At 44.6% G+C, this 26,027-nt stretch overlaps 2 protein-coding genes across 2 annotated transcripts in view; both read left to right on the forward strand.

Annotated features, from left to right (window-relative positions):
- Positions 1 to 26,027, forward strand: part of LOC309545982 (matrix metalloproteinase-18-like) — a 320,845-nt gene that overhangs the window by 179,982 nt on the left and 114,836 nt on the right. The gene's annotated exons all lie outside the window — the stretch shown is intronic.
- LOC309545988 (matrix metalloproteinase-20-like) overlaps positions 1 to 26,027 on the forward strand; it is a gene marked incomplete at its 5' end in the record, with an annotated part of 120,425 nt that overhangs the window by 47,106 nt on the left and 47,292 nt on the right. The window contains 3 exons of the mRNA XM_082245453.1: positions 4,164 to 4,312; positions 9,904 to 10,029; positions 22,009 to 22,170. Coding sequence (XP_082101579.1) covers positions 4,164 to 4,312; positions 9,904 to 10,029; positions 22,009 to 22,170 — 437 coding nt within the window. The remainder of the gene's footprint in view (positions 1 to 4,163; positions 4,313 to 9,903; positions 10,030 to 22,008; positions 22,171 to 26,027) is intronic.

The raw sequence follows: 26,027 nt of genomic DNA on the forward strand, positions 1-26,027 counted from the left end.
TCATCCCTGGTGATGCTCTGCCAGGCCTCTACTTCAACTGTCTTCAGTTCCTACTTGTTCTTGGGGCATTTTCCCTTCAGTTTTGTCTTCAGCAAGTGAAATGCATGCTCAATCGGATTCAGGTCAGGTAATTGACTTGGCCATTGCATAAAATTCCACTTCTTTCCCTTAAAAAACTCTTTGGTTGCTTTTGCAGTATGCTTCGGGTCATTGTCCATCTGCACTGTGAAGTGCTGTCCAATGAGTTCTGAAGCATTTGGCTGAATATGAGCAGATAATATTGCCCGAAACACTTCAGAATTCATCATGCTGCTTTTGTCAGCAGTCACATCATCAATAAATACAAGAGAATCTGTTCCATTGGCAACCATACATGCCCACGCCATGACACTACCACCACCATGCTTCACTGATGAGGTGGTATGCTTTGGATGATGAGCACTTCCTTTCCCTCTCCATACTCTTCTCTTCCCATCACTCTGGTACAAGTTGATCTTGGTCTCATCTGTCCATAGGATGTTGTTCCAGAACTGTGAAGGCTTTTTTAGATGTTGTTTGGCAAACTCTAATCTGGCCTTCCTGTTTTTGAGGCTCACCAATGGTTTACATCTTGTGGTGAACCCTCTGTATTAACTCTGGTGAAGACTTCTCTTGATTGTTGACTTTGACACACATACACCTACCTCCTGGAGAGTGTTCTTGATCTGGCCAACTGTTGTGAAGGGTGTTTTCTTCACCAGGGAAAGAATTCTTCGGTTATCCACCACAGTGGTCTTCCGGGTCTTTTGGTGTTGCTAAGCTCACCAGTGCATTCTTTCTTTTTAAGGATATTCCAAACAGTTGATTTGGCCACACCTAATGTTTTTGCTATCTCTCTGATGGGTTTGTTTTGTTTTTTCAGCCTAATGATGGCTTGCTTCACTGATAGTGACAGCTCTTTGGATCTCATATTGAAAGTTGACAGCAACAGATTCCTAATGCAAATAGCACACTTGAAATTAACTCTGGACCTTTTAACTGGTCCTTGTAAATGGGATAATGAGGGAATAACACACACCTGGCCATGGAACAGCTGAGCAGCCAATTGTCCTATTACTTTTGGTCCCTTAAAAAGTGGGAGGCACATATACAAACGGTTGTTATTCCTACACCGTTCACCTGATTTGAATGTAAATACCCTCAAATTAAAGCCGATAGTCTGCAGTTAAAGAGCATCTTGTTTGTTTCATCTCAAATCCATTGTGGTGGTGCATAGAGTCAAAAAGATTAGAATTGTGTCAATGTCCCAATATTTATGGACCTGACTGTACAAGCTCCCAAACAACATTTCTGCTTGATCCGATACATTCTGGGCATTCAGGGGGATGCAACTGGGTGTCCTTTCCTTCATACGCAAGGAAGGCGTAGGTGTACCCTGTGGCTCTGTCACATAACTTGTAGAGTTTAACCTCATATCGTGCTTTTTTACTGGGGATAAACTGAGAAACAGAAAAAAATTGGAAGTGGCTGAATTTTATACAAATTATCATATGCTGGATTATTTCATGGAGGGCACTGGGTGTTTTCTTTGTAATGGAGGAATTGCAAAATCATGAGATATCTTCATCTTGGCATAATGGCTCAGTAGATTGGCATGTAGTGGATGGGGTGGGTGGACCAGTATGAGTGTAATTGATTTTTTTTTTTTTTTTGTGAGTGAGTCCCATATTGAATGTGAGTCCTAAAAATATTCTAAATTCCTCCACTGTTAGTTTTCTCCACTCATAGGGATGGGCTTAACTTGAAACTGGTTTGCTTGATATTAATTGTTGGGCATGTAGGTTACACTGGGCCATAGTTGAACGTAAGAAGTTATCCGTAAAACCAAATTAAAAAAATCTATGGGGGCAAAATTCTCCATGTTGACCTGGACACCTGGCTGAGCAGTAAAAGGAGGGATGTTTGATGCTCCTAAATTAGAGGGAAGCCACAGAGGGTTTTGATGGGCATATGGAAGGCTGTTATGAGTCCTAACACTTTGGGGCTGAGGTGACAACCTGGCCTTTCTTGCAGTGGTACTTAATTTCTTGTGGATGCCACTGTGCTACTAGTAGATGGCACTGCGCTGCTGGTGGATGCCACTGCTCTACTTGTGGTAGCCTCCTCCTCACCAGAAGGCCTTCATTTCACACTTTCATCTTCCTCCGATTCTGTAGTAGGCCCACTTCCTAAAACGGGTTCGTAATCAGAATCGGACACAGAGAGCTCCGAGCTCCCTGCTGCTCTCGTCGGTCAAGCTTAGAAGTTGGTATGTCTCCTCACTGGAAAAAAAATGTTTTAGACATACGGGTGACTGTAGTGACAAATGTCTGGGATAGAGATACTGGGACAGATGTGGCTGCTCTGATGGGTGCTGATAAGGCTGGTCTAATGAGGCTGCACCACTGGATGCTGAAGAGACTGCTCTGCTGCTTTCTGATGAGGGTGCGCTGATGAGGGTGCACTTATGTGCACTAAAGTGGTTGCACTGATATGCACTGTACTGAGGCTGCATTGATAAGCTGGCACTGATGTGCACTGATAAGCTGGAACTGATGTGCACTGATGAGGCAGCACTGATTGGCACTGATGAGGATCCTCTGATAGGGTGGTACTGATGAGCACTCGCTGATGGACACTGATGTGCACTATTGGGCACTTATAAGTACTAATAGGGCACTGTAGTGGCACCGATGAGCACTAAAAGGAACTATAGTGGCACTGATAAGCACTGTAGGACACTGATAAGCACTCACTGATGGGCACTGTAGGGCAGTGATAAGAATTGTAGGGCACGGATGAGCACTGTACAGCACTGATGTGCACAGTAGGGCTCTGATGCACTGATGGGCACTGATGAGCACTGTACGGCACTGATGAGCACCGTAGGGCACTAATGAGACTGTAGGGCACTGGTGTGCACTAATGAGCACTTTAGGGCACTGGTGTGCACTCTAGAGCACTATTGAGCACTGTACGGCGCTGCTGAGTACTGTAGGGCCTTGATGCACTAATGAGCATTGTAGGGCACTGATGAGCACTGTAGGGCACTGATGTGAACTGTAGGGCGCTGATGCACTGATGAGCACTGTAGGGCACTGTTGTGCACTGATGCACTGGTGAGCACTGCATGGCACTGCATGGCACTGTATGGAACCGAGGGGCACTGATGAGCACTAATATGCACTGATGAGCACTGTATGGCACTGATGCATTGATGAGAACTGTAAGGTACTGATGAGCACTGTATGGCACTGATGTGCACTGATGAGCACTGTATGGCACTGATGAGCACTAACTGATAGATACTATAGGGCACCGATGAGCACTGTAGGGCATTAATGGGCACTCACTGATGTGCACTATAGGGCACGCACTGCTAAGTACTGTAGGTCACACAAAAATCAATGTAACTCACACTGTTGTACTCAGTCTCTCTCCTTTCCTCACAGGCTGTATCGGTGTGAGTAGAGGAGAAAGCTGAACCGGGCATGACCCTGGTTTGTTTACAAAGTGATCTCTCTATCACTCACTGTGATTGGCCCTTTACCCCGATCCGTGATGCGCTGCTGAGTCCTGTGGACCCCATTGATCACGGAGACTTCTGGGTGCGTAAGAAGCGCGAGCAGGGGTGCAATGTCATATGACGGCCTCCCAGAACTAGCTGGCCGCACTGTAGTCTTCATTCGGCTATAGCGCGATTGGAAACAGGTACATTATTTCCCAGTTCATTTTTTTACTTTTGTGATGGTCCACTAAAGCCAGAAATATCTAATTCATCTCAGTTACAATTGAGAAAAGCAGACATTAAACCTCCAAAAAAAGTTTAGGGAACGCAACAGGTGATGAAAACTGTCTCAGACAACATTGCAAAAGAAAAAGACACTTTGTCCATTTAGGGTAGTAAAAGTGTTTATGTAAAGTCAAGCCTTGAACCACTTTATACTCGCCTATTCAGCGCCCGCCTGGCGCTTCTAGTTCTATGGCTTCTACTACAAAATACCCCATGCTTTTTGGTATGTTGGAGCGATGTCTGGTGAGATGTTTTTTCTGATTACAGCTTTCCATTAGGTTATCCATTTTTTGAAATTGTTACTGAATGTGTCACGCTTCTTCATTGGTGAAAAACCATCTTTCTTTTTTAGAGTCACAAAATACACTCCCACCATGAGTAAAATAGAAGTGGATCGAGCCATAGACATGGGCCTGAAAGCCTGGAGTGATGCTGCACCTTTAAACTTTGTCAAAATAAATCAAGGGGAAGCAGATATCATGATTTCTTTTGAATCTGGAGGTACTGTACCTATTAGGTAGAATATCAAAACGAATAGGACCAAAACTCACAACTATATAGGTGCTGTGAGGATTTCTTTGCAGAGAAGTGCACCGCACAGGACATTGTGCATTTTGGGGTGTATTCACAATAAATGGCCCCATATATGTAACATGCATTGCTTTGAGTTGCAGGAACACAGGTGTTTGCCACGCATTTCTGCAACACAAAGGCCTCATGCACACTGGAAGTTATCAAAACGTCAGTAGAAAGCTGTATCTGTACAAGGAGTTTTTCAGCTTATTTGCAGTAGCGTTTTTCAGCGTTTTTTAGCTTTTTTCAGCTGTAGCGTTTTTTTAGCTTTTTTTTAGCTATAATATATTTCCACAAAAGCTTATGGCTCAAAAACGTTGATAAACGCTGAATAGTCGTGTTTTTCTGTGTTTTTGGCGTTTTGCAGCTTTTTTAAGCTTTTATCAGAGTTAGAGCGTTTTTACAGCTGAAAAACGCCTCTTAACCACTTAAGCCCCGGAAGATTTTACCCCCTTTCTGACCAGGGGGTATTTTGCGATTCGGCACTGCGTGATTTTAACGGACAATTGCGTGGTCGTGCGACGCTGTACCTAAACTAATTTGATGTCCTTTTTTTCCCACAAACAGAGCTTTCTTTTGGTGGTATTTGATCACCTGTGCAATTTTTTGATCATGCGCTATAATCAAAAAAAGAGTGACAATTTTGCAAAAATAACAATATTTTTCACATTTGTTATATGAAATTCCCCAAAAAAAAAATTAAAAATCTAAATTTTTTTAAATTTTGGCCAATTTGTTTTCTGCTACCTATGTTTTGTAAAAAAAAAATCACAATAAGCGTATTTTGATTGGTTTGTGCAAAAGTTATTGCGTTTACTAACTAAGGGAAAGATTTTTGTCATTTTTGTTGTTTTGTTTTTTAATGAGTAATGGCGGCGATCTGCGATTTTTTTTGTGGTACTGTGACATTACAGCGGACAGATCGGACCCTTGACTGACATTTTTGACACTTTTGGGGGTACCAGTGACATTACTACAGTAATCAGTGCTATACATATGCACTATTACTTTAAAAATGACACTGGCAAGGAAGGGGTTAACTTTATTAGAGATGCAGTGACTATGTGTGTCTCTAGGGGCGTGCTTCTTACTGTGCAGGGATGTGGCTGTGTGTGTAACAGCAGAGATCAACGGTCCTACATAGCAGGACCATTAGATCAGTGCTTTTACACAGGGAAGAATGACAGGCGGCTTTGTTTACATTAGCCGCCTGCCTTTCTCCCTTCACAGCGGATGATCGCGAGTGACCGGTGGACATCGGGTCCGCCGGTCACACGCACGGAGGTGTCCGTGAACGAGCCGAGGCGGGAGCTATTGGCTCCCAGGCTAGTGATGTACCGGTACGTCACTTTGCCTGGCCGGGGATGACCGCCGCAGTATATGTACTTGCGGCGGTCAGCAACTGGTTGAAACACACTAGTTCTGGGGTTTTTTTTACAGCCAGAAAACGCCCCTGCCAAAAACTGCTGATAACAGCCTATGTGTGCATGGACACATAGGATAACATGCTGGGGAGTTTATTGGCTGTAGAAAAAAAAGGTCTGACGCCAAAAAAAGCCGCTGTAAAAACGTTCCGTGTGCATGAGGCCAAAAGGTGTAAACAGGCCCTGAGATTGGGCTTGTTGTAGAGTGAGGGGCTTTGCTATAATTACAGAATATTCCAAGGAGAAAAATATCACTATGACAGCCCATGACAGCCATGACAGCATAATGCAGAGATACTAAGCTGTATAAAGTGTTTAAACGGTAACTACGCTTTCATCGGGAAAACAATAGCAAAAAAAAAATAATAATTTATATAGCGTATACAATTGCAACACAAGTCATATTGTAATTGAATGTTCCTAAAAATGACCTTTCCTTTTCAATCTGCAGTCACTGTCATTTTCTGAAAATGAATGCAATATGGCTACCTGGAGCTGTTCTGTACACAGAATGTGTACCGACCACACCCTAGAAACATAATTTCCTGCTTTTGTGATTGGCTCACCAATTTTCCAAGAAGTCTGTCTAAGATACAAGTCAGATTTCTGGCATCCCCTGGAACAAAAATGTTATTTTTGGTGAGATACTCCCAATAGGAACACATCTAAAGGGATGCAGGCCCAGCTGATTTCCTAATTAGAGCCCTGCAGCTGCCACAGCTGATAGATATTTATGAAACCACTGCCATTAGACCCACTCAGCACAGAAGCACAGAGGAACAAACAATGATTTATTCAGAATAACAAAAGATAGGAATCTGCAACAAAGTTTGTTATAATCCTTGTAATGTACAGAGATCACCCAGAGGGGAATGTTTTTTTTTCTCAAAAAAAGTGGAGTTACTCTTTAAAGACATATTGATGTGCATCTTGAACTGTGCCTGCTATACTTGCTATGGGGAACATATCAGATCTAAGCATTAATCTTTCCCAGATTGAAAATTTGATTGAATTATTAAAAACTGAATATAAAACTAAAACTTTTTTTAAGTTTTGGATAGAATAGGGAAAAGGTAAATCCCTATTATGTTTATCGTTCCATTTATGACCCAATAGGACGAAATGTACTTTTGGGTCACAAATGGAAAGAAAAACATAATAATATAATTCTATAACTAGTTCCTGTACAAGAAGTTAGAGAATCTCTCTCCAAAGGGAGGGATAGCCTCTAAAAGAGAGTTATTGCAACAAATGTCTGCATTGGAAGACTTCCCCTGTTCCTGTTCTGGTGGCAACTAGGGATGATCGAACTTTTCAAAAGTTCGGTTCGACCAGAACACCCGAACTTCCCGAAAGTTCGTCCTGGATTTCAGAACCCCATTGAAATCAATGGGACCCGAACTTCGGTAATCAAAAAACACCATTCTGAAGCCCTAAAACCCAATAAATGACCCTAAAAAGTGCCTAGGGTTCTGGGTCATGTCCCAGGGACTATTAATCACACAAAAAAAAAGTTCTTAAAAATTGTCATTTTTGATGGAGAGCCAATTATTGAAAAAATTATTGAAAAAAAAATGATATTTCTTTGGATTTAGTGTCTGGGGGGTCTAAAAAGTGTACCTGTGAAGTTTCAGCTCTGTAGCATGTCCAGAACCAGAAAAAAAAAAGTTTGTTTGTATTAGAATTAATATAGAACAGGGATATGGCTCCGCTATTTTCACACCTTGCCGGTTTAGTTTCAGGCGTTTTTTTTGGGCATTTTTGGGGGGTCTTTGGAGGCAGGCATAACATCAGAACTTCTGTGTAGGGGTATATATACACACACACACACATGTATGTATATATACACATACACATATATAGGTGTGAAAATAGCAGAAACCTATGCTTGCGCTAATGAAATAATTAACACCCATATGGCTTCTCTGCTATAACACCTATATGTGTATATGTGTATAAATACATATAAGTGTGTGTGTGTATATATACCCCTATAAAGAAGTTCTGATGTTATGCCTGCCTCCAAAGACGCCCAAAAAATGCCCAAAAAAACGCCAGCTACAAAAACGCCCAGGTGTGTTTTTGCAGCAGGCGTTTTTTTTGGGCATTTTTTTGGGGTCTTTGGAGGCAGGCAAAACATCTGAACTTCTGTATAGGGGTATATATACACACACTTATATGTATTTATACACATACACACATATAGGTGTTATAGCAGAGAAGTCATATGGGTGTTAATTATTTCATTAGCGCAAGCATAGGTTTCTGCTACTTTCACACCTATATATGTGTATGTGTATATATACATACATGTATGTGTGTGTATATATACCCCTACACAGAAGTTCTGATGTTATGCCTGCCTCCAAAGACGCCCAAAAGATGCCCAAAAAAACACCAGCTACAAAAACGCCCAGGTGTGTTTTTGCAGCAGGCGTTTTTTTGGGGCATTTTTTTGGGGTCTTTGGAGGCAGGCAAAACATCTGAACTTCTGTATAGGGGTATATATACACACACTTATATGTATTTATACACATACACACATATAGGTGTTATAGCAGAGAAACCATATGGGTGTTAATTATTTCATTAGCGCAAGCATAGGTTTCTGCTATTTTCACACTTATATGTGTGTATGTGTATATATACATACATGTGTGTGTGTATATATACCCCTACACAGAAGTTCTGATGTTATGCCTGCCTCCAAAGACCCCCCAAAAATGCCCAAAAAAACACCAGCTACAAAAACGCCCAGGTGTGTTTTTGCAGCAGACGTTTTTTTTTTTGGGCATTTTTTGGGGGTCTTTGGAGGCAGGCAAAACATCTGAACTTCTGTATAGGGGTATATATATATACACACTTATATGTATTTATACACATACACACATATAGGTGTTATAGCAGAGAAGCCATATGGGTGTTAATTATTTCATTAGCGCAAGCATAGGGTTCTGCTACTTTCACACCTATATATGTGTATGTGTATATATACATACATGTGTGTGTGTATATATACCCCTACACAGAAGTTCAGATGTCATGCCTGACTACAAACATGTCCTCAAAAAAGCCCTATAAACGCCTGCAGCAAAAAGCAGGGTGACAGGGGGCGAAGCCTCTGTCCGGTTCTATAAGTGTTCTAAGAGAAACGATCTTTTCTCTATAGTGGTCACCCTGACATGGAAGGGTTTTGTCACCCTGCCATAGCAGTCAGAGTCAGTTAACCCTACACTACACTATGGTCCCCTTACACTTAACACTTTCCCTACAGAAACTAGATTATTAAATCTAACTATAGTGGAAAATACTACCCTAACTACACTAGATATCCCTTTCCTCACACTAATAATTGCTAAATGACACTTTGAAGCAGAAGTAACAGAACTGCTTCCACTCTCTTCCACAGCCCTGTATTATTAAGATTTGGCGGGGCTATCTTATATACTGGGGGGCGTATTCACTAATGATTGGCCTCTGGACCCCCTAGTCACTCCAATCACATTCCTAGCATTCCCCTGCCCCCTCAATTGTCTTTTACTGATGGTTCTGGTCCAATCATGGGCTTTTAAAGCCCAGTTCCTGTCCCATTGCATTTTGGTCGGTTCTGGTTGCCGAATTCCGAACATTTTCCGCAAAAAGTTTGGAATTCGGCCGAACCTTGAACAGTCAATGTTCGGGTCGAACCGATGGTCGACCCGAACCGTTCGATCATCCCTAGTGGCAACCCAACAAAAACCAACCATTACATTTTTTTCCTTTAGATTTACCAAAATTATATAATATGAGGTCAAACCGAAACACTTTAAATTAGTTTGCAATCAGGCTGGCCCTTGCACTACGTAGTTGAAGGTAAATCTAAAGGAAATCTGACAGCAAAAGTTGTATAGTGTGTATCCAGCTTTAGTCATATCATATCCTTACATGCGTAATACTTTCCTAAGAGTCACTCTGGGTTAAACACACACAGTGTTTAAAAGTATATCTTAAAACATGAAAAGAATATATTAAATAATTAAAGCATTTGTGAAAATGAGTGACAATGTGCAGCATCATAAGCTTTAATTCTAGCTGATCCCAATGTTCTAAAATTAGATCATGGAGACTCATATCCATTTGATGGACCTCGGGGAACGTTGGCCCATGCTTTTGCACCAGGTGAAGGTCTTGGGGGAGATACTCATTTTGACAATGCTGAGATGTGGACGTCAGGTGCAAATGGTATGTACATAATATGATTGTAACAGTTTATTGTAAAAAGATTGTACGTGTAAGACAAAATACATGGTTGCTTCATGAAATAAACTTGTATTTTGATGCTATATTTTATCCATTTCTTCCTTCGAAAGTAATTTTTTTGTTTTGAATTCCTGTAACAAGTATGAACTGCAAGGCTCAAACTGCAGTTGCTTGCAATTTCTATAATTATAGTTATGTAGTCATAGATCTTGAGTTTGCATGTTCTCCCTGTGCCTGTTTGCGTTTCCTCCGCGTACTCCGGTTTCCTCCGACATTTCAAAGACATGCTGGCAGGTTAATTGGCTCCTGTCTAAATTGGCCCTACTATGTGTATGTATGAATGTGAGTTAGGGAATTAAATTGTAAGCTCCTTGAGGGCAGGGACTGATGTGAATATACAATGTATATGTAAAGTGCTACGTAAATTGACGGCGCTATATACAGTGGTGTATTTAGGTTTTCTGCTGCCCTAGGCCTGACTAAACTTTTGCACCCCCTAATTTAAATAGGACCCACCCCTTCCTGCACAGGTTACATCCCTTCCTGTCTAAGACCCTCCCCCTGTCATCTGCAAACCACACCCCTTCCTCTTTAGGCTTCACCAACGCAGCTGCTGGTGTGAATGGAGCCTAAGCTGTGTTGAGAGGCTTTTGCTTGCTTCAGGTAGGTTTTTCATACCTATGCAAGTCTATTAGAATGCAAAATCTGCATTAAGCACAGGTAAATGCAGGTCAGAAGGAGATCAAGTGCACCTGTCAATGAATTCTGAATGATCACTGAAACATCTCAAACTGATGTCAGAACAAATGCCAATGCTAAGTGATAACAAAAGCACTTCCAGTGGTGTAAGTGCTCATATTATCCTGCTAAAATACCCCTAAATGACATCACAATGGGCCAGCAGATAGGGTTGGGCTAAATCCATATTTGTGGATTATTGGACATCCAATGCTGATCTGACAACACAGGTACTTCTCTTGGCTGTCAGTGCCACTTATCCCAAGAGGAACCCTGGGGATGGCGACCTGCCCAACTAGAGTTCCATTTGAAGGTGGTCATGTCACATTCACAAACCAGTTTAATAATCAAAGCATTAGGACTCAATCAGGTCAAAAATGACCCCAAAATATGTCAAAGATCTTTTACCTGTGTATGTTTAATTACAATACATTTTGATAAATAAAACAGGATTAACTGGCATCAAGATGTTCCCATAGAGAAAAACCTAAGACAAATCAGCAGGTTGCAAAAACCATGAGAAAAAAAGTATATGTTCCAGCTTTACTTCTCATCCAAAAGTCTACAAAAGATCGGTATGCTGCAGAGGAGGGAAGGTGGAGCAATAGGCTGCTAAGACCTGCTGCCAGTGCCACACTTACTAGTGTTGGTGGCCGTCAGTTGTATTAAGTGCGGCCGCTGGTCTGTCCAAACGTCAGGCAGTTTATCAGTCGCCGGACAGTATTATCATACTGGCAGCAGTGCGGCCGATTTATAAGGGTGCCAGACCAATTTGCCTCCTAGGCCCTGCCACCCGGCCCCGTCCGGCCCATAAGGCTGGCGCTACACTAATAGTGTAGCGCAAGTGGTTGGGACTCTTTTTGTGCAGGAACCGGGAGGAGGCTGTTTTTTTCATGGAGGGGGTGGCTTTTTTGTCGCCCTCCTGCAAAGTGCCACCCTAGGCCTGGACCTTGTTAGCCTAGGCCAATATACAGCATTGGCTATATACAGTAAGTACCTGAAATAAATAAAGACAAAAACATTAATTTACCAAAATTTAACAAAAATAAAAAAAAAAAACATAATTTCAGTAGATGTAAACCCTTACTGCATGACAAAAAAAAAAAAACACCATGTTGTTTTCCCTCAAAAAAACACTTTTTTGAAAAATGATTATTATTTTATAACACAGGATTTATATAGTGCCAACAGTTTGCACATTGCTTTACAAAGCTAGGGCAAACTGTACAGTTACAATTAGTGTTGAGCGAACACGGACTGTATTATTCGTGTTCGTACCGAATAATTGGATTTTTTGTACCCGAACACGGACACGGACACTTTACTGTATGTTCGGGTAAAAATCCGTGTTCGGTCGTTTTATTTCCGGGTTTTGCATGCTTTGGCGCTCTTTTCATGGCGGGCTTTCAACAGCCAATCAACAATCGTTTAACTGGTGTGCCTTAAGCCATCCCAGCCATGCCTGCAAATGTCTCAGTAGCTGTGATTGGCCGTCTGAAGCATGTGACCAAGTCTTTATAAGTTCGAGGCAGCCGCAGCGGCGTCATTATGCTGCTTAGATTCAGGGACAGAGCACACATCAACGTGCTGGCTGCTGATTAGGGAAAGATAGGCAGGAAAAAACCATTTGTGTCCGGATAGAATTGAGGGACAGGTCGGAGTGTTTAGGCAGGGCGAGTTGTAGGCATTTTAGGGATAGAGTCTGCTGAATTATAGGGTCAGTGTCTTCTACAAACTACAATCGATATTGCTGTGTGGGGGGTGGGGTCTGCACTCAATCCTGATCTACGATCTCTTCTCAATCCTGTTAGGGACAGAGTCTGCTGAATTTTAGGGAAACTGTGTTCTACAAACTACAATCGATATTGCTGTGTGGTGTGGGATTGGAGATAGGCAGGTGTCAGTGATCCACATCCATTTTTCTGTGTGTGAGCTGCAGTGAACACAATCTTTTTGGGCTGCAGTGAACACAATCTTTTTGGGCTGCAGTGAACACAATCTTTTTGGGCTGCAGTGAACACAATCTTTTTGGGCTGCAGTGAACACAATCTTTTTGGGCTGCAGTGAACACAATCTTTTTGGGGTGCAGTGAACAAAATCTTTTTGGGGTGCAGTGAACACAATCCTTTTTGGTGTGCAGTGAACACAATCTTTGTGGGGTGAAGTGAACAAAATCCTTTGTGGGGTGCAGTGAACACAATCTTTTTGGGGTGCAGTGAACAAAATCCTTTTTGGGGTGCAGTGAACAACATCCTTTTTGGGGTGCAGTGAACACAATCTTTTTGGGGTGCAGTGAACAAAATCCTTTGTGGGGTGCAGTGAACACAATCTTTTTGGGGTGCAGTGAACACAATCTTTTTGGGGTGGAGTGAACAACATCCTTTTTGGGATGCAGTGAACAAAATCCTTTTTGGGGTGCAGTGAACAAAATCATTTTTGGGGTGCAGTGAACACAATCTTTTTGGGGTGCAGTGAACACAATCTTTGTGGGGTGCAGTGAACACAATCTTTTTGGGGTGGAGTGAACAACATCCTTTTTGGGGTGCAGTGAACAACATCCTTTTTGGGGTGCAGTGAACACAATCTTTTTGGGGTGCAGTGAACACAATCTTTGTGGGGTACAGTGAACAGAATCTTTGTGGGGTGCAGTGAACACAATCTTTGGGGGGTACAGTGAACACAATCTTTGTGAGGTGCAGTGAACACAATCTTTGTGGGGTGCAGTGAACACAATCATTGTGGGGTGCAGTGAACTCAATCTTTGTGGGGTACAGTGAACACAATCTCATACTTCTGAAGGTTTGAGGGTGCTGCCTGTTCCATACTCCCCCTACTCCTCATCTAGCCTTTTAGGGGTACAAACAATAGTAATTGGGGCCTAGTGTGGTTGTGTACGTGTGATATACATACACTTTTTTGGGATCATATTTTCTATTCCGCTATTTAATCAAAAACCTTTGGGGATCAGTTAAATTGGGGGATAGTCTGTGTTGGTACGTGTGAGAGAGATCCACCTTTCCAAGTTGTTGGGGTTCATCTCATACTTCTGAAGGTTTGAGGGTGCTGCCTGTTCCATACTCCCCCTACTCCTAGCCTTTTAGGGGTACAAACAATAGTAATTGGGGCCTAGTGTGGTTGTGTACGTGTGATATACATACACTTTTTTGGGATCATATTTTCTATTCCGCTATTTAATCAAAAACCTTTGGGGATCAGTTAAATTGGGGGATAGTCTGTGTTGGTACGTGTGAGAGAGATCCACCTTTCCAAGTTGTTGGGGTTCATCTCATACTTCTGAAGGTTTGAGGGTGCTGCCTGTTCCATACTCCCCCTACTCCTAGCCTTTTAGGGGTACAAACAATAGTAATTGGGGCCTAGTGTGGTTGTGTACGTGTGATATACATACACTTTTTTGGGATCATATTTTCTATTCCGCTATTTAATCAAAAACCTTTGGGGATCAGTTAAATTGGGGGATAGTCTGTGTTGGTACGTGTGAGAGAGATCCACCTTTCCAAGTTGTTGGGGTTCATCTCATACTTCTGAAGGTTTGAGGGTGCTGCCTGTTCCATACTCCCCCTACTCCTAGCCTTTTAGGGGTACAAACAATAGTAATTGGGGCCTAGTGTGGTTGTGTACGTGTGATATACATACACTTTTTTGGGATCATATTTTCTATTCCGCTATTTAATCAAAAACCTTTGGGGATCAGTTAAATTGGGGGATAGTCTGTGTTGGTACGTGTGAGAGAGATCCACCTTTCCAAGTTGTTGGGGTTCATCTCATACTTCTGAAGGTTTGAGGGTGCTGCCTGTTCCATACTCCCCCTACTCCTAGCCTTTTAGGGGTACAAACAATAGTAATTGGGGCCTAGTGTGGTTGTGTACGTGTGATATACATACACTTTTTTGGGATCATATTTTCTATTCCGCTATTTAATCAAAAACCTTTGGGGATCAGTTAAATTGGGGGATAGTCTGTGTTGGTACGTGTGAGAGAGATCCACCTTTCCAAGTTGTTGGGGTTCATCTCATACTTCTGAAGGTTTGAGGGTGCTGCCTGTTCCATACTCCCCCTACTCCTAGCCTTTTAGGGGTACAAACAATAGTAATTGGGGCCTAGTGTGGTTGTGTACGTGTGATATACATACACTTTTTTGGGATCATATTTTCTATTCCGCTATTTAATCAAAAACCTTTGGGGATCAGTTAAATTGGGGGATAGTCTGTGTTGGTACGTGTGAGAGAGATCCACCTTTCCAAGTTGTTGGGGTTCATCTCATACTTCTGAAGGTTTGAGGGTGCTGCCTGTTCCATACTCCCCCTACTCCTAGCCTTTTAGGGGTACAAACAATAGTAATTGGGGCCTAGTGTGGTTGTGTACGTGTGATATACATACACTTTTTTGGGATCATATTTTCTATTCCGCTATTTAATCAAAAACCTTTGGGGATCAGTTAAATTGGGGGATAGTCTGTGTTGGTACGTGTGAGAGAGATCCACCTTTCCAAGTTGTTGGGGTTCATCTCATACTTCTGAAGGTTTGAGGGTGCTGCCTGTTCCATACTCCCCCTACTCCTCATCTAGCCTTTTAGGGGTACAAACAATAGTAATTGGGGCCTAGTGTGGTTGTGTACGTGCGAGATACATACACTTTTTTTGATCATATTTCCTATTCCGCTATTCAATAAAAACCTTTGAGGATCAATTGAATTGCGGGATAGTCTGTGTCGGTACGTGTGAGAGAGATCCACCTTTCCAAGTTGTTGGGGTTCATCTCATACTTCTGAAGGTTTGAGGGTGCTGCCTGTTCCATACTCCCCCTACTCCTCATCTAGCCTTTTAGGGGTACAAACAATAGTAATTGGGGCCTAGTGTGGTTGTGTACGTGTGATATACATACACTTTTTTTGGATCATATTTTCTATTCCGCTATTTAATCAAAAACCTTTGGGGATCAGTTAAATTGGGGGATAGTCTGTGTTGGTACGTGTGAGAGAGATCCACCTTTCCAAGTTGTTGGGGTTCATCTCATACTTCTGAAGGTTTGAGGGTGCTGCCTGTTCCATACCCCCCCTACTCCTCATCTAGCCTTTTAGGGGTACAAACAATAGTAATTGGGGCCTAGTGTGGTTGTGTACGTGCGAGATACATACACTTTTTTTGATCATATTTCCTATTCCGCTATTCAATAAAAACCTTTGAGGATCAATTGAATTGCGGGATAGTCTGTGTCGGTACGTGTGAGAGAGATCCACCTTTCCAAGTTGTTGGGGTTCATCTCATACTTCTGAAGGTTTGAGGGTGCTGCCTGTTCCATACTCCCCCTACTCCTCATCTAGCCTTTTAGGGGTACAAACAATAGTAATTGGGGCCTAGTGTGGTTGTGTACGTGCGAGATACATACACTTTTTTTGATCATATTTCCTATTCCGCTATTCAATAAAAACCTTTGAGGATCAATTGAATTGCGGGATAGTCTGTGTCGGTACGTGTGAGAGAGATCCACCTTTCCAAGTTGTTGGGGTTCATCTCATACTTCTGAAGGTTTGAGGGTGCTGCCTGTTCCATACTCCCCCTACTCCTCATCTAGCCTTTTAGGGGTACAAACAATAGTAATTGGGGCCTAGTGTGGTTGTGTACGTGCGAGATACATACACTTTTTTTGATCATATTTCCTATTCCGCTATTCAATAAAAACCTTTGAGGATCAATTGAATTGCGGGATAGTCTGTGTCGGTACGTGTGAGAGAGATCCACCTTTCCAAGTTGTTGGGGTTCATCTCATACTTCTGAAGGTTTGAGGGTGCTGCCTGTTCCATACTCCCCCTACTCCTCATCTAGCCTTTTAGGGGTACAAACAATAGTAATTGGGGCCTAGTGTGGTTGTGTACGTGTGATATACATACACTTTTTTTGGATCATATTTTCTATTCCGCTATTCAATAAAAACCTTTCTAGGGCAAGATCTTAAATTACAGAAATATGAGGAGACCGTCAAATAAGGGCCGTGGCCTGGGTCGTGGTGCTGCTGGTAGAGCTCCTGTTGCAAGGAGAGGACATGGTCGATCTGTGCCAGCTACACGCACAAGTGAAACACCTTCCTCAAGTGTGAGTAGGCGACAGAACCTGCATCAGTATTTGGTAGGGCATCAAACGCCCCTAGAAGTGATGAGGCCAGAACAAGTTGAGGCGATAGTAGATTGGTTTGCTGCTGACAGTGCCTCCAGTTCCTTCACATTGTCTCCCACCCAGTCTACTGCAGAAAGGTCAGAGTTGGCACCTGCAGCCAATGTCCAACCGTCTTTCACCTCACCCCCTTGCAAATCAGGCCAGCAGTCTGAGCCCCAAGCCATACAGCAGTCTCTTATTCTTTTTGAGGACTCTGTCAGCAGGGTTTCCCAGGGCCATCCACCTAGCCCTGCCCCAGAAGTGGAAGAGATTGAGTGCAGCGATGCCCAACCACTTATTTCTCAAGATGAGTACATGCAAGGATCATCGCAGCACGTCTCCGATGATGACGAAACGCAGGTGCCAACTGCTGCGGCGTTCAGCATTGTGGAGACCGACAAGGAGGGCAGGGGTGAAGACTGGGTGGAAGATGATGTGGAGGACGATGAGGTCCTCGACCCCACATGGAATGAACGTCATGCAGGTGACCTGAGTAGTTTGGAGGAAGAGGCGGTGGTCGCACAGAGCCACCAGCACAGCAGAAGAGGGAGCAGGGTGCAGAAGCGGAGCGGCCGTGCCCTAGACACTACGCCCGCTACTGCCCAACGCAGCAAGGGAACGAGCGCACCAAAGTCAGCTCAAAGGAGTTCTCTAGCGTGGAAGTTCTTTAGAAAATGTGCTGATGACAGGACACGAGTGGTTTGCACCCTGTGCAATCAGAGCTTGAAGCGAGGCATGAACCTTCTCAACCTGAGCACAACCTGCATGATCAGGCATCTAAGTGCAAAGCACGAGCTGCAGTGGAGTACACACCTTCAAAACCAAGAAACGTCTCTGGCTCATCCTGCTTCCTCTTCTGCTGCAGTCTCGGCCGCTCCAGCCACATCTGTAGTGATACCGGCACCTGCCACCCCGCAAACAGACGATCTGTCAGCAACACCACCACCTGGGTCACCAACAACCATCTCCACAATGTCCCGTGGAAGCGTTCAGCTTTCCATCTCCCAAACACTTGAGAGGAAGAGGAAGTACCCCCCTACCCACCCGCGATCCCTGGCCCTGAATGCCAGCATTTCAAAATTATTGGCCTTTGAAATGCTGTCATTCCGTCTGGTGGAGACGCACAGTTTTAAAAACCTTATGTCGGTGGCTGTCCCACAGTACGTCGTGCCCAGCCGCCACTACTTTTCCAGGCAAGCCATCCCTTCCCTGCACAACCAAGTGGGGGAAAATATCAGGTGTGCACTGCGCAACGCCATCTGTGCCAAGGTCCACCTAACTACGGATACGTGGACCAGTAAGCACGGTCAGGGGCGTTATATCTCCCTAACGGCACACTGGGTAAATGCAGTGGCGGATGGGCCTGAGGCGGATAGCAATTTGGCGCATGTCCTTCCACCACCGAGGATTGCAGGGCGCTTCAGTTTGCCTCCTGTTCGTAACTCCTCCTACTCCGCTTCCTCATCCTCTACCGCCTCCTCATCCGGACAGCGTAACACCTTCACCACCAACTTCAGCACGGCCAGGGGTAAACGACAGCAGGCAGTTTTACAACTTGCCTGTTTGGGGGACAAACCACACACCGCGCAGGAGTTGTGGAGGAGCATGGAACAGCAGACAAATGAGTGGTTGCTGCCAGCGAGCCTCAAGCCCGGCCTGGTGGTGTGTGATAACGGGCGAAATCTCATAGCAGCTCTGGGCCTAGCCGGTTTGACGCACATCCCTTGCCTGGCGCATGTGCTGAATTTGGTGGTGCAGAGGTTCCTTAAAAACTACCCCGATATGTCAGAGCTGCTGCAGAAAGTGCGGGCCGTTTGTGCGCACTTTCGGCGTTCTCACCCTGCTGCTGCTCGCCTGGCAGCGCTGCAGCGTAACTTCGGCCTTCCCGCTCACCGCCTCATATGTGACGTGCCCACAAGGTGGAACTCCACCTTGCACATGCTGGAAAGACTGTGCGAGCAGCAGCAGGCCATAGTGGAGTTTCAGCTGCAGCACGCACGCGTGAGTCGCTCTGCGGAACAGCACCACTTCACCACCAATAACTGGGCCTCCATGCGAGACCTGTGTGCCTTGTTGCGCTGTTTTGAGTACTCCACCAACATGGCCAGTGGCAATGACGCCGTTCTCAGCTTAACTATCCCACTTCTATGCCTCCTTGAAAAAACAATTCGGGCGATGATGGAAGAGGATGTGGCACAGGATGAGGAGGAGGAGGAGGATGAAGAGGTAACATTTCCAAGGCTTTCAGGGCAGTCATTCGCAAGGGGCTCCGAGGGTGGGTTCCTGCACACGCAAACGCTAGGGACGCAATTGTCCAGCAGGGGCACAGTTCTGGAGGATGAGGAGGATGAGGAGGAGGAGGAGCTGGAGGAGGAGATGGAACCATGTTCACAGCAGGGTGGCACCCAGGCCAGCTCATGGCCATCACTGGTGCGTGGCTGGGGGGATACAGAGGACACGGACGATACACCTCCCACAGAGGACAGCCTTTCGTCGCCTCTGGGCAGCCTGGCACACATGAGCGATTACATGCTGCAGTGTCTCCACAACGACCGCCGAGTTGCCCACATTCTAACTTGTGCTGATTACTGGGTGGCCACGCTGCTGGATCCCCGTTACAAGGACAACGTACCGTCCTTAATTCACTCACTGGAGCGCGATCGCAAGATGCGCGAGTACAAGCGCACGCTGGTAGACGCCATGCTGCTGGCATTCCCATCTGACAGAGGGGCCACAGTGGAAGCACAAGGCAGAGGAGGAGGAGGAGGAGGTCGCCAACGCAACCAGGGCACCGCCAGCACCTCAGAAGGCAGGGTTAGCATGGCCGAAATGTGGAAAAGCTTTGTCAGCACGCCACAACAAACAGCAGCACCAGCAGCTCAGATGGAACGTCTTAGCAGGAGGCAGCATTTTACCAACATGGTGGAGCAGTATGTGTGCACACGCCTACATGTAGTGAATGACGGGTCTGCCCCCTTCAACTTCTGGGTCTCCAAATTGGGCACATGGCCTGAGCTTGCCCTTTACGCCTTGGAGGTGCTGGCGTGCCCTGCAGCCAGTGTATTATCTGAACGGGTATTTAGCACGGCTGGGGGCGTTATAACAGACAAGCGCAGCCGCCTGTCCAGAGACAATGTGGACAAGCTCACGTTCATTAAAATGAACCAGGCATGGATCCCACGGGACTTTTCCGTACCTTATGCAGAATAGCAATGGATACCGACCTTACCCACCCATTGTTCCATTTTTGCTCTTTCTCACTCTTTTGGGGTGTACCCTCATTTAAAATTTTTGAAAAGAAGCAGTGTTGGCTACCTCGTCCTCCTCCTCAGGGCCAGATTAATGTAGGGGCTATTGGAGCTGCAGCTCCAGGCCCCTACCTTTTATATAGGCCCCGGGTTGGCCATATTCACTGTTACCGCTCTTCTGTCACTTGTAAACACAGAAGTCTGGCTTCTATGCTCGCTTCCCCAGGCAGCACCCTCAGAACCTCCCCACACAGCGTGAAGGCCGGACAAGGAGGGACAGTTGGCGATGCATGGATGTGTTTATGGGCTTCAGAGACAGCATCCCATGTTGAATTAGGCATGCATGGCTGCACCCTTCCTCCTCTGGGTGCATGGCAAGGCACGGCCCTTAAGGCCCTTCAAAATCCTCAGCACCAAGCCCATGATGCTGTTAATCCGGCCCTGGTCCTCCTCCACCGCCGCTTCCACCTACACCGCCCATAGGTGTGCGCAGCCTATTGCATTAAGGTGTGCACCCCAAAGTTGAAATACACATGCATGTGTTTGCCAGCAGGGAGAGTAATGTATCGGGGCCATGTACCTGTAGGCAAGGAGAAATAGAGCAGAGCAGGTCCCAGGGAGATCTTTCCCATCTCCTCACTGGCAATGCTATGTGCCCTAGGTGATTAGGGTGTGCCCAGGCACACCCAGCACACCCTGTGCGCACGCCTATGTCACCGCCACATCCACCACCACCTCAACCTCCCTCCTACTCCATATGGGCCTCGTCCTTCAGAGATGAAGAAGAACATTGTTTTATTTTTCTGTTTTTTTTTTGTTGTTTTAAGTTATTTCCCTATCCACATTTGTTTGCAGAGCACTTGCCATGCTCTTAATTACGTTTTGCTGCCATTTGCAGCACTCTAGCCCTTTCCTTTGGTGTTTTAGAGCCATTTTAGTGCCTTAAAGTTCGGGTCCCCATTGACTTCAATGGGGTTCGGTGTCCGGGAAAAGTTCGGTAAAAGTCCGGGACACGGACCCGGACTTTTTTTTAAAGTTCGGCCGAACCCGTCGAACACGGACATCTAGGTGTTCGCTCAACCCTAGTTACAATACAATTCAATACAGGAGGTATCAGAGGGCCCTGCTCGTTAGAGCTTTTTTTTTTATTTTTTACAGTTACCTTTTTTAAGTGCTGTTTTTTCCTTATCTTCTTTACAGTCAATTCCTGCTACATGCACTTCATCAGCAGCTGCATGTCATTGTAGCAATGGAAGAATAATAAGCATTAGCACAGCTGCAGAGTCTCCACAGGATCATTGGTTGGTATGGTGCAGCAGCCTGCCACAGGATCATTGGTTGGTATGGTGCAGCAGCCTGCCACAGGGTCATTGGTTGGTATGGTGCAGCAGCCTGCCACAGGGTCATTGATTGGTATGGTGCAGCAGCCTGCCTGCACCATACCAACCAATGGCACTGTATGGCCAAGTCATCCGCATCCTAGCAACCAATCACACACAGATACAGAGCACTGCTGGTTGCTAGGACACCGGCAGCCAGGCCACAGCCTCGTTGGATGCTGTGCCAGTGTCCTTGCAATCTGGGGGAGGCAAAAACTGCCACCTCATGGGGAAAATTAACCTAGGCAAGTTGGTGTAGAAGTCACTAAGAAATAAATGTACCAGTCTTAGCAGAACCTGGGTGTGCCCTATCTTTCTTGTGAGCTATCTCAAATGATTTTCTTTCTGCATACAGTTTATTTTATTTACCCAATTTTTAACATGTCTATATCAACAATGCAAATCTCTCTGTGAATTGTGTTGCAGGATTTAATCTATTCACAGTGGCTGCTCATGAATTTGGCCATGCACTGGGGCTTGGCCATTCCAGCGACTCATCAGCTCTGATGTATCCTACATACAAATATCAACACCCCACTGGATTTCGCCTGCCCACAGACGATGTAAAAGGGATACAAACATTGTATGGTGTGTTCCATGTATTGTTTACATGCTTCTACTGAAATGCACTGCTAATTTGTCTTTAATCCTTCCTTTCTGAGATCCATACATTATTGCCCTCCAGCATGATGCTCTGTGATTAGGAAACATCAATATATGTTCCCTTTTATAGCTAGGACCACAAAACTCTGAGTTCCCCTAGACAGGAGACCACAGACCCATCCTGTTTGATCATGTAATCACAATTGTGTAATTACATGGTTTGCATAGTTTGTTCATGAAGCTGCCATAATATTGAATCATTTTCCTAAAGAAGACAGCACAATATTTAGAAATATTAATAAATGTTTAAATAAAAAATAATAAAAGATTTTTTTTTTTTTTTGTCAGCCTTTAAAACGAGATCTGAGCAAGATATTTATTAAAACTTGTACAAAATAAAAGCTTTTTACATCCTCAAAATATAATTTAGGTTGGCAAACAAAAGCAACTGTACCCAGTGCCTTTGGTTTTGCAGGCCTTTACTGAATGTCCCCTCACACATAATTTATGAGATTCACTGACCTCTGTTCATGAATTCTAAACACATGGAAGCGTCAAATCACCACTACTAGGGATGATCAAACTTTTAAAAAGTTTGGTTCGACCAGAACACCCAAATTTCCCGAAAGTTCGGTTCGGATTCCAGAACCCCATTGAAATCAATGGGACCCAAACTTCTGGAATCAAAAAACACCATTTTGAAGCCCTAAAACCCAATAAATGCCCCTAAAAAGTGCCTAGGGTTCTGGGTCATGCTCCAGGGACTATGAATCAGGCAAAAAAAAGTTCTTAAAAATTGTCATTTTTGATAAAGAGCGATTTATTGAAAAAATTGTTGAAAAAAAAAAAATGAGATGTCTTTGGATTTAGTGTCTGGGGGGTCTAAAAAGTGTACCTGTGAAGTTTCAGCTCTGTAGCATGTCCAGAACCAGAAAAAAAAAACAGATTATTTTTATTAGAATTTCAGTAGCGCAGGGATGGTGTTACTCTCCTTTCACACCTGGGCGTTTTTGTTTCAGGTGTTTTTTTTTAACTTCTGTATAGGGGTATATATATATATATATATATATATATATATATATATATATATATATATATGTGTGTGTGTGTATATATATATATATATATGTATGTATATATATATGTGTGTGTATATATATATATATATATGTGTGTGTGTGTGTGTGTGTGTGTATATATACATATATATATATATATATATATATATATATATATATATATATATATATATATATATATATATATATATATATATATGTATACCCCTAACCCAGAATCTGCATAGTGGGGTCACCCTGGCATGGCAGTGTCAGTTCACACTAAACTACATTACGGTCACCCTGGCATGGCAGAGTCAGTTCACACTAAACTACATTACGGTCACCCTGGCATGGCAGAGTCAGTTCACAATAAACTACACTACGGTCACCCTGACATGGCAGAGTCAGTTCACACTAAACTATACTATGGTCACCCTGGTATAGCATAGTCAGTTCACACTAAACTACACTACGGTCACCCTGACATGGCAGAGTCAGTTCACACTAAACTACACTATGGTCACCCTGACATGGCAGAGTCAGTTTACACTAAACTACACTACGGTCACCCTGACATGGCAGGGTCAGTTTACACTAAACTACACTACGGACACCCTGACATGGCAGAGTCAGTTCACACTAAACTACACTACGGTCACCCTGACACCTAAAGCTATCCCTAGATTATTGAATCTAACTATAGTGGTATATAGTACCCTAACTACACTGCATATCCCTTTCCTCACACTAATAATTGCAAAATGACACTGGAGCAACACAAGTGCTTCCACTCTCTTCCACAGCCTCTGTATTACATTGTTAGAGTTTTGGCGGGGCTATGTTATATACTGGGGGGCGTATGGGGGGCATATTCACTCCTGATTGGCCTCTGGACCCAGTAGTCACTCCAATCACATTTTACTGATGTTTCTGGGCCAATCACGGGCTTTTAAAGCCCAGTTCCTTTCCCATTGCATTTTGGGTGGGTCTGGTGGCCGAATTCCGAACTTTTACCGCATAAAGTTCGGAATTCGGCCGAATTTCAAACAGCCAATGTTCGGGTCGAACCGATGGTCGACCCGAACTGTTCGATCATCCCTAACCACTACTACTCTTGGCTTGCTGGAAGCCTTACTTTGCACAGTAATGTTCATAAAGTTTATACATGGTGATGTTATAATGACCTTCCCCATATAAAAATGAGATTATAGCAACAGTACCCACTGATGTAAAAGTAGTGTCCTAGCTAGTCTGAGAGTAAAGCTGGCAATGCACGTATCAAATTTCAACGGATTCTTGATGAATTGGCCTCAAATTTTGTTAAAGGTGGAAGGAAAATTGTTGGCTGAACAGTACCTGCATCAAACAATGATCACCAACAGGGGAGATATTATTAAGGCTTTAAGGTGTAGGGATAAAATGCTAGATAACATACTTTATACTTACCTTTCCTCAGGGTCATGCTCATGGCACCTAGAGGATGGTGATATTATCCTTCACCCGATGAGATGTGGGGAATGTACAGTACTGCAAATTTTGCTGAGAAGGTGCTCCCAGAAATGTGCTACACTGAATACTTGTTCGATTTGGAGTGCTCGCCATTTCTCAGAATCTTGCAGCTGTCACGGAACCATGAACCAGACGTACAACAACAGATAAGTGAAAATAAGAAAGCTTTATTGAAAAACAAGCTATAAAGCAAAAGTCCAAACGGATGGCGAAACCGATGCAGAGTCTTTGCGAAGCCAGGGGTCAGGAACCAGCAGGGTAGTCAGACGAAGCCAGGATCAGGAACCAGCAGGGTAGTCAGACGAAGCCAGGATCAGGAACCAGCAGGGTAGTCAGACGAAGCCAGGAACAGGAACCAGAAGCAGCAGCAGTCTTAGAAGCATGTGAACACAGGAGGACCAAGCAGGGAACTGAAGCCACAGACCTCCTATATATGAGCTAGGCATCCAGCTCCTCCCAGTGGGAAGGAGGAGCCGCAGGGTGGGAGGCTACAAGAAACCCAGAAACCAAGATGGCCGCCAGCACATGTCAAACGAAGGAGAACAGCAAGAAGGTAAGACCATGACAGTACCTCCCCCTCAAGGGCCCCTCCTCCGCGGAGTAAAGAACGGTTTCTGAGGGAAGCGTGCGTGGAAGGCTCGGAGCAAGGCAGGAGCATGGACATCTGCGGAGGGAACCCAGGAACGCTCCTCTGGACCATAACCACGCCAATGAACCAAAAACTGCACCCAACCGCGGACCAGGCGTGAGTCCAGGATATTGCTCACCTCATACTCCTCACGATTGCCCACTCGGACCGGACGAGGCCGAGGAACCGAGGAAGTGAAACGATTACACACCAGAGGCTTCAACAGGGAGACATGAAACACGTTGGAGATCCGCATGCCAGGAGGAAGCGCAAGGGCATAGGATACCGGGTTTACCCTGCGAAGCACTCGGAAGGGACCAACAAAGCGAGGCGCCAGCTTGGGAGTGGGCACTCGAAGGTTGAGGTTGCGGGTGGACAACCATACACGGTCTCCGGCCTGGTAGGAAGGAGCAGGCGCTCATCTGCGATCAGCCTGGAGTCTCTGGCGCTGCGCAGAGACCTCAAGGGACTTCTGGATCTGTACCCAAGAAGCACGTAGGACGGAAAGGTGATCCTCCACAGCCGGAATATCCTGGGGAGAGAATACCTCCGGTAACACGGCAGGTTGGAACCCATAGTTGGCCATGAAGGGAGACGTCCCAGAGGAAGAGTTCACCGCCGTGTTCCTGGCAAACTCAGCCCAA

The sequence above is a fragment of the Pelophylax lessonae genome (assembly GCF_965119305.1).
Source record: "Pelophylax lessonae genome assembly, chromosome: 2".
NCBI lineage: Eukaryota > Metazoa > Chordata > Amphibia > Anura > Ranidae > Pelophylax > Pelophylax lessonae.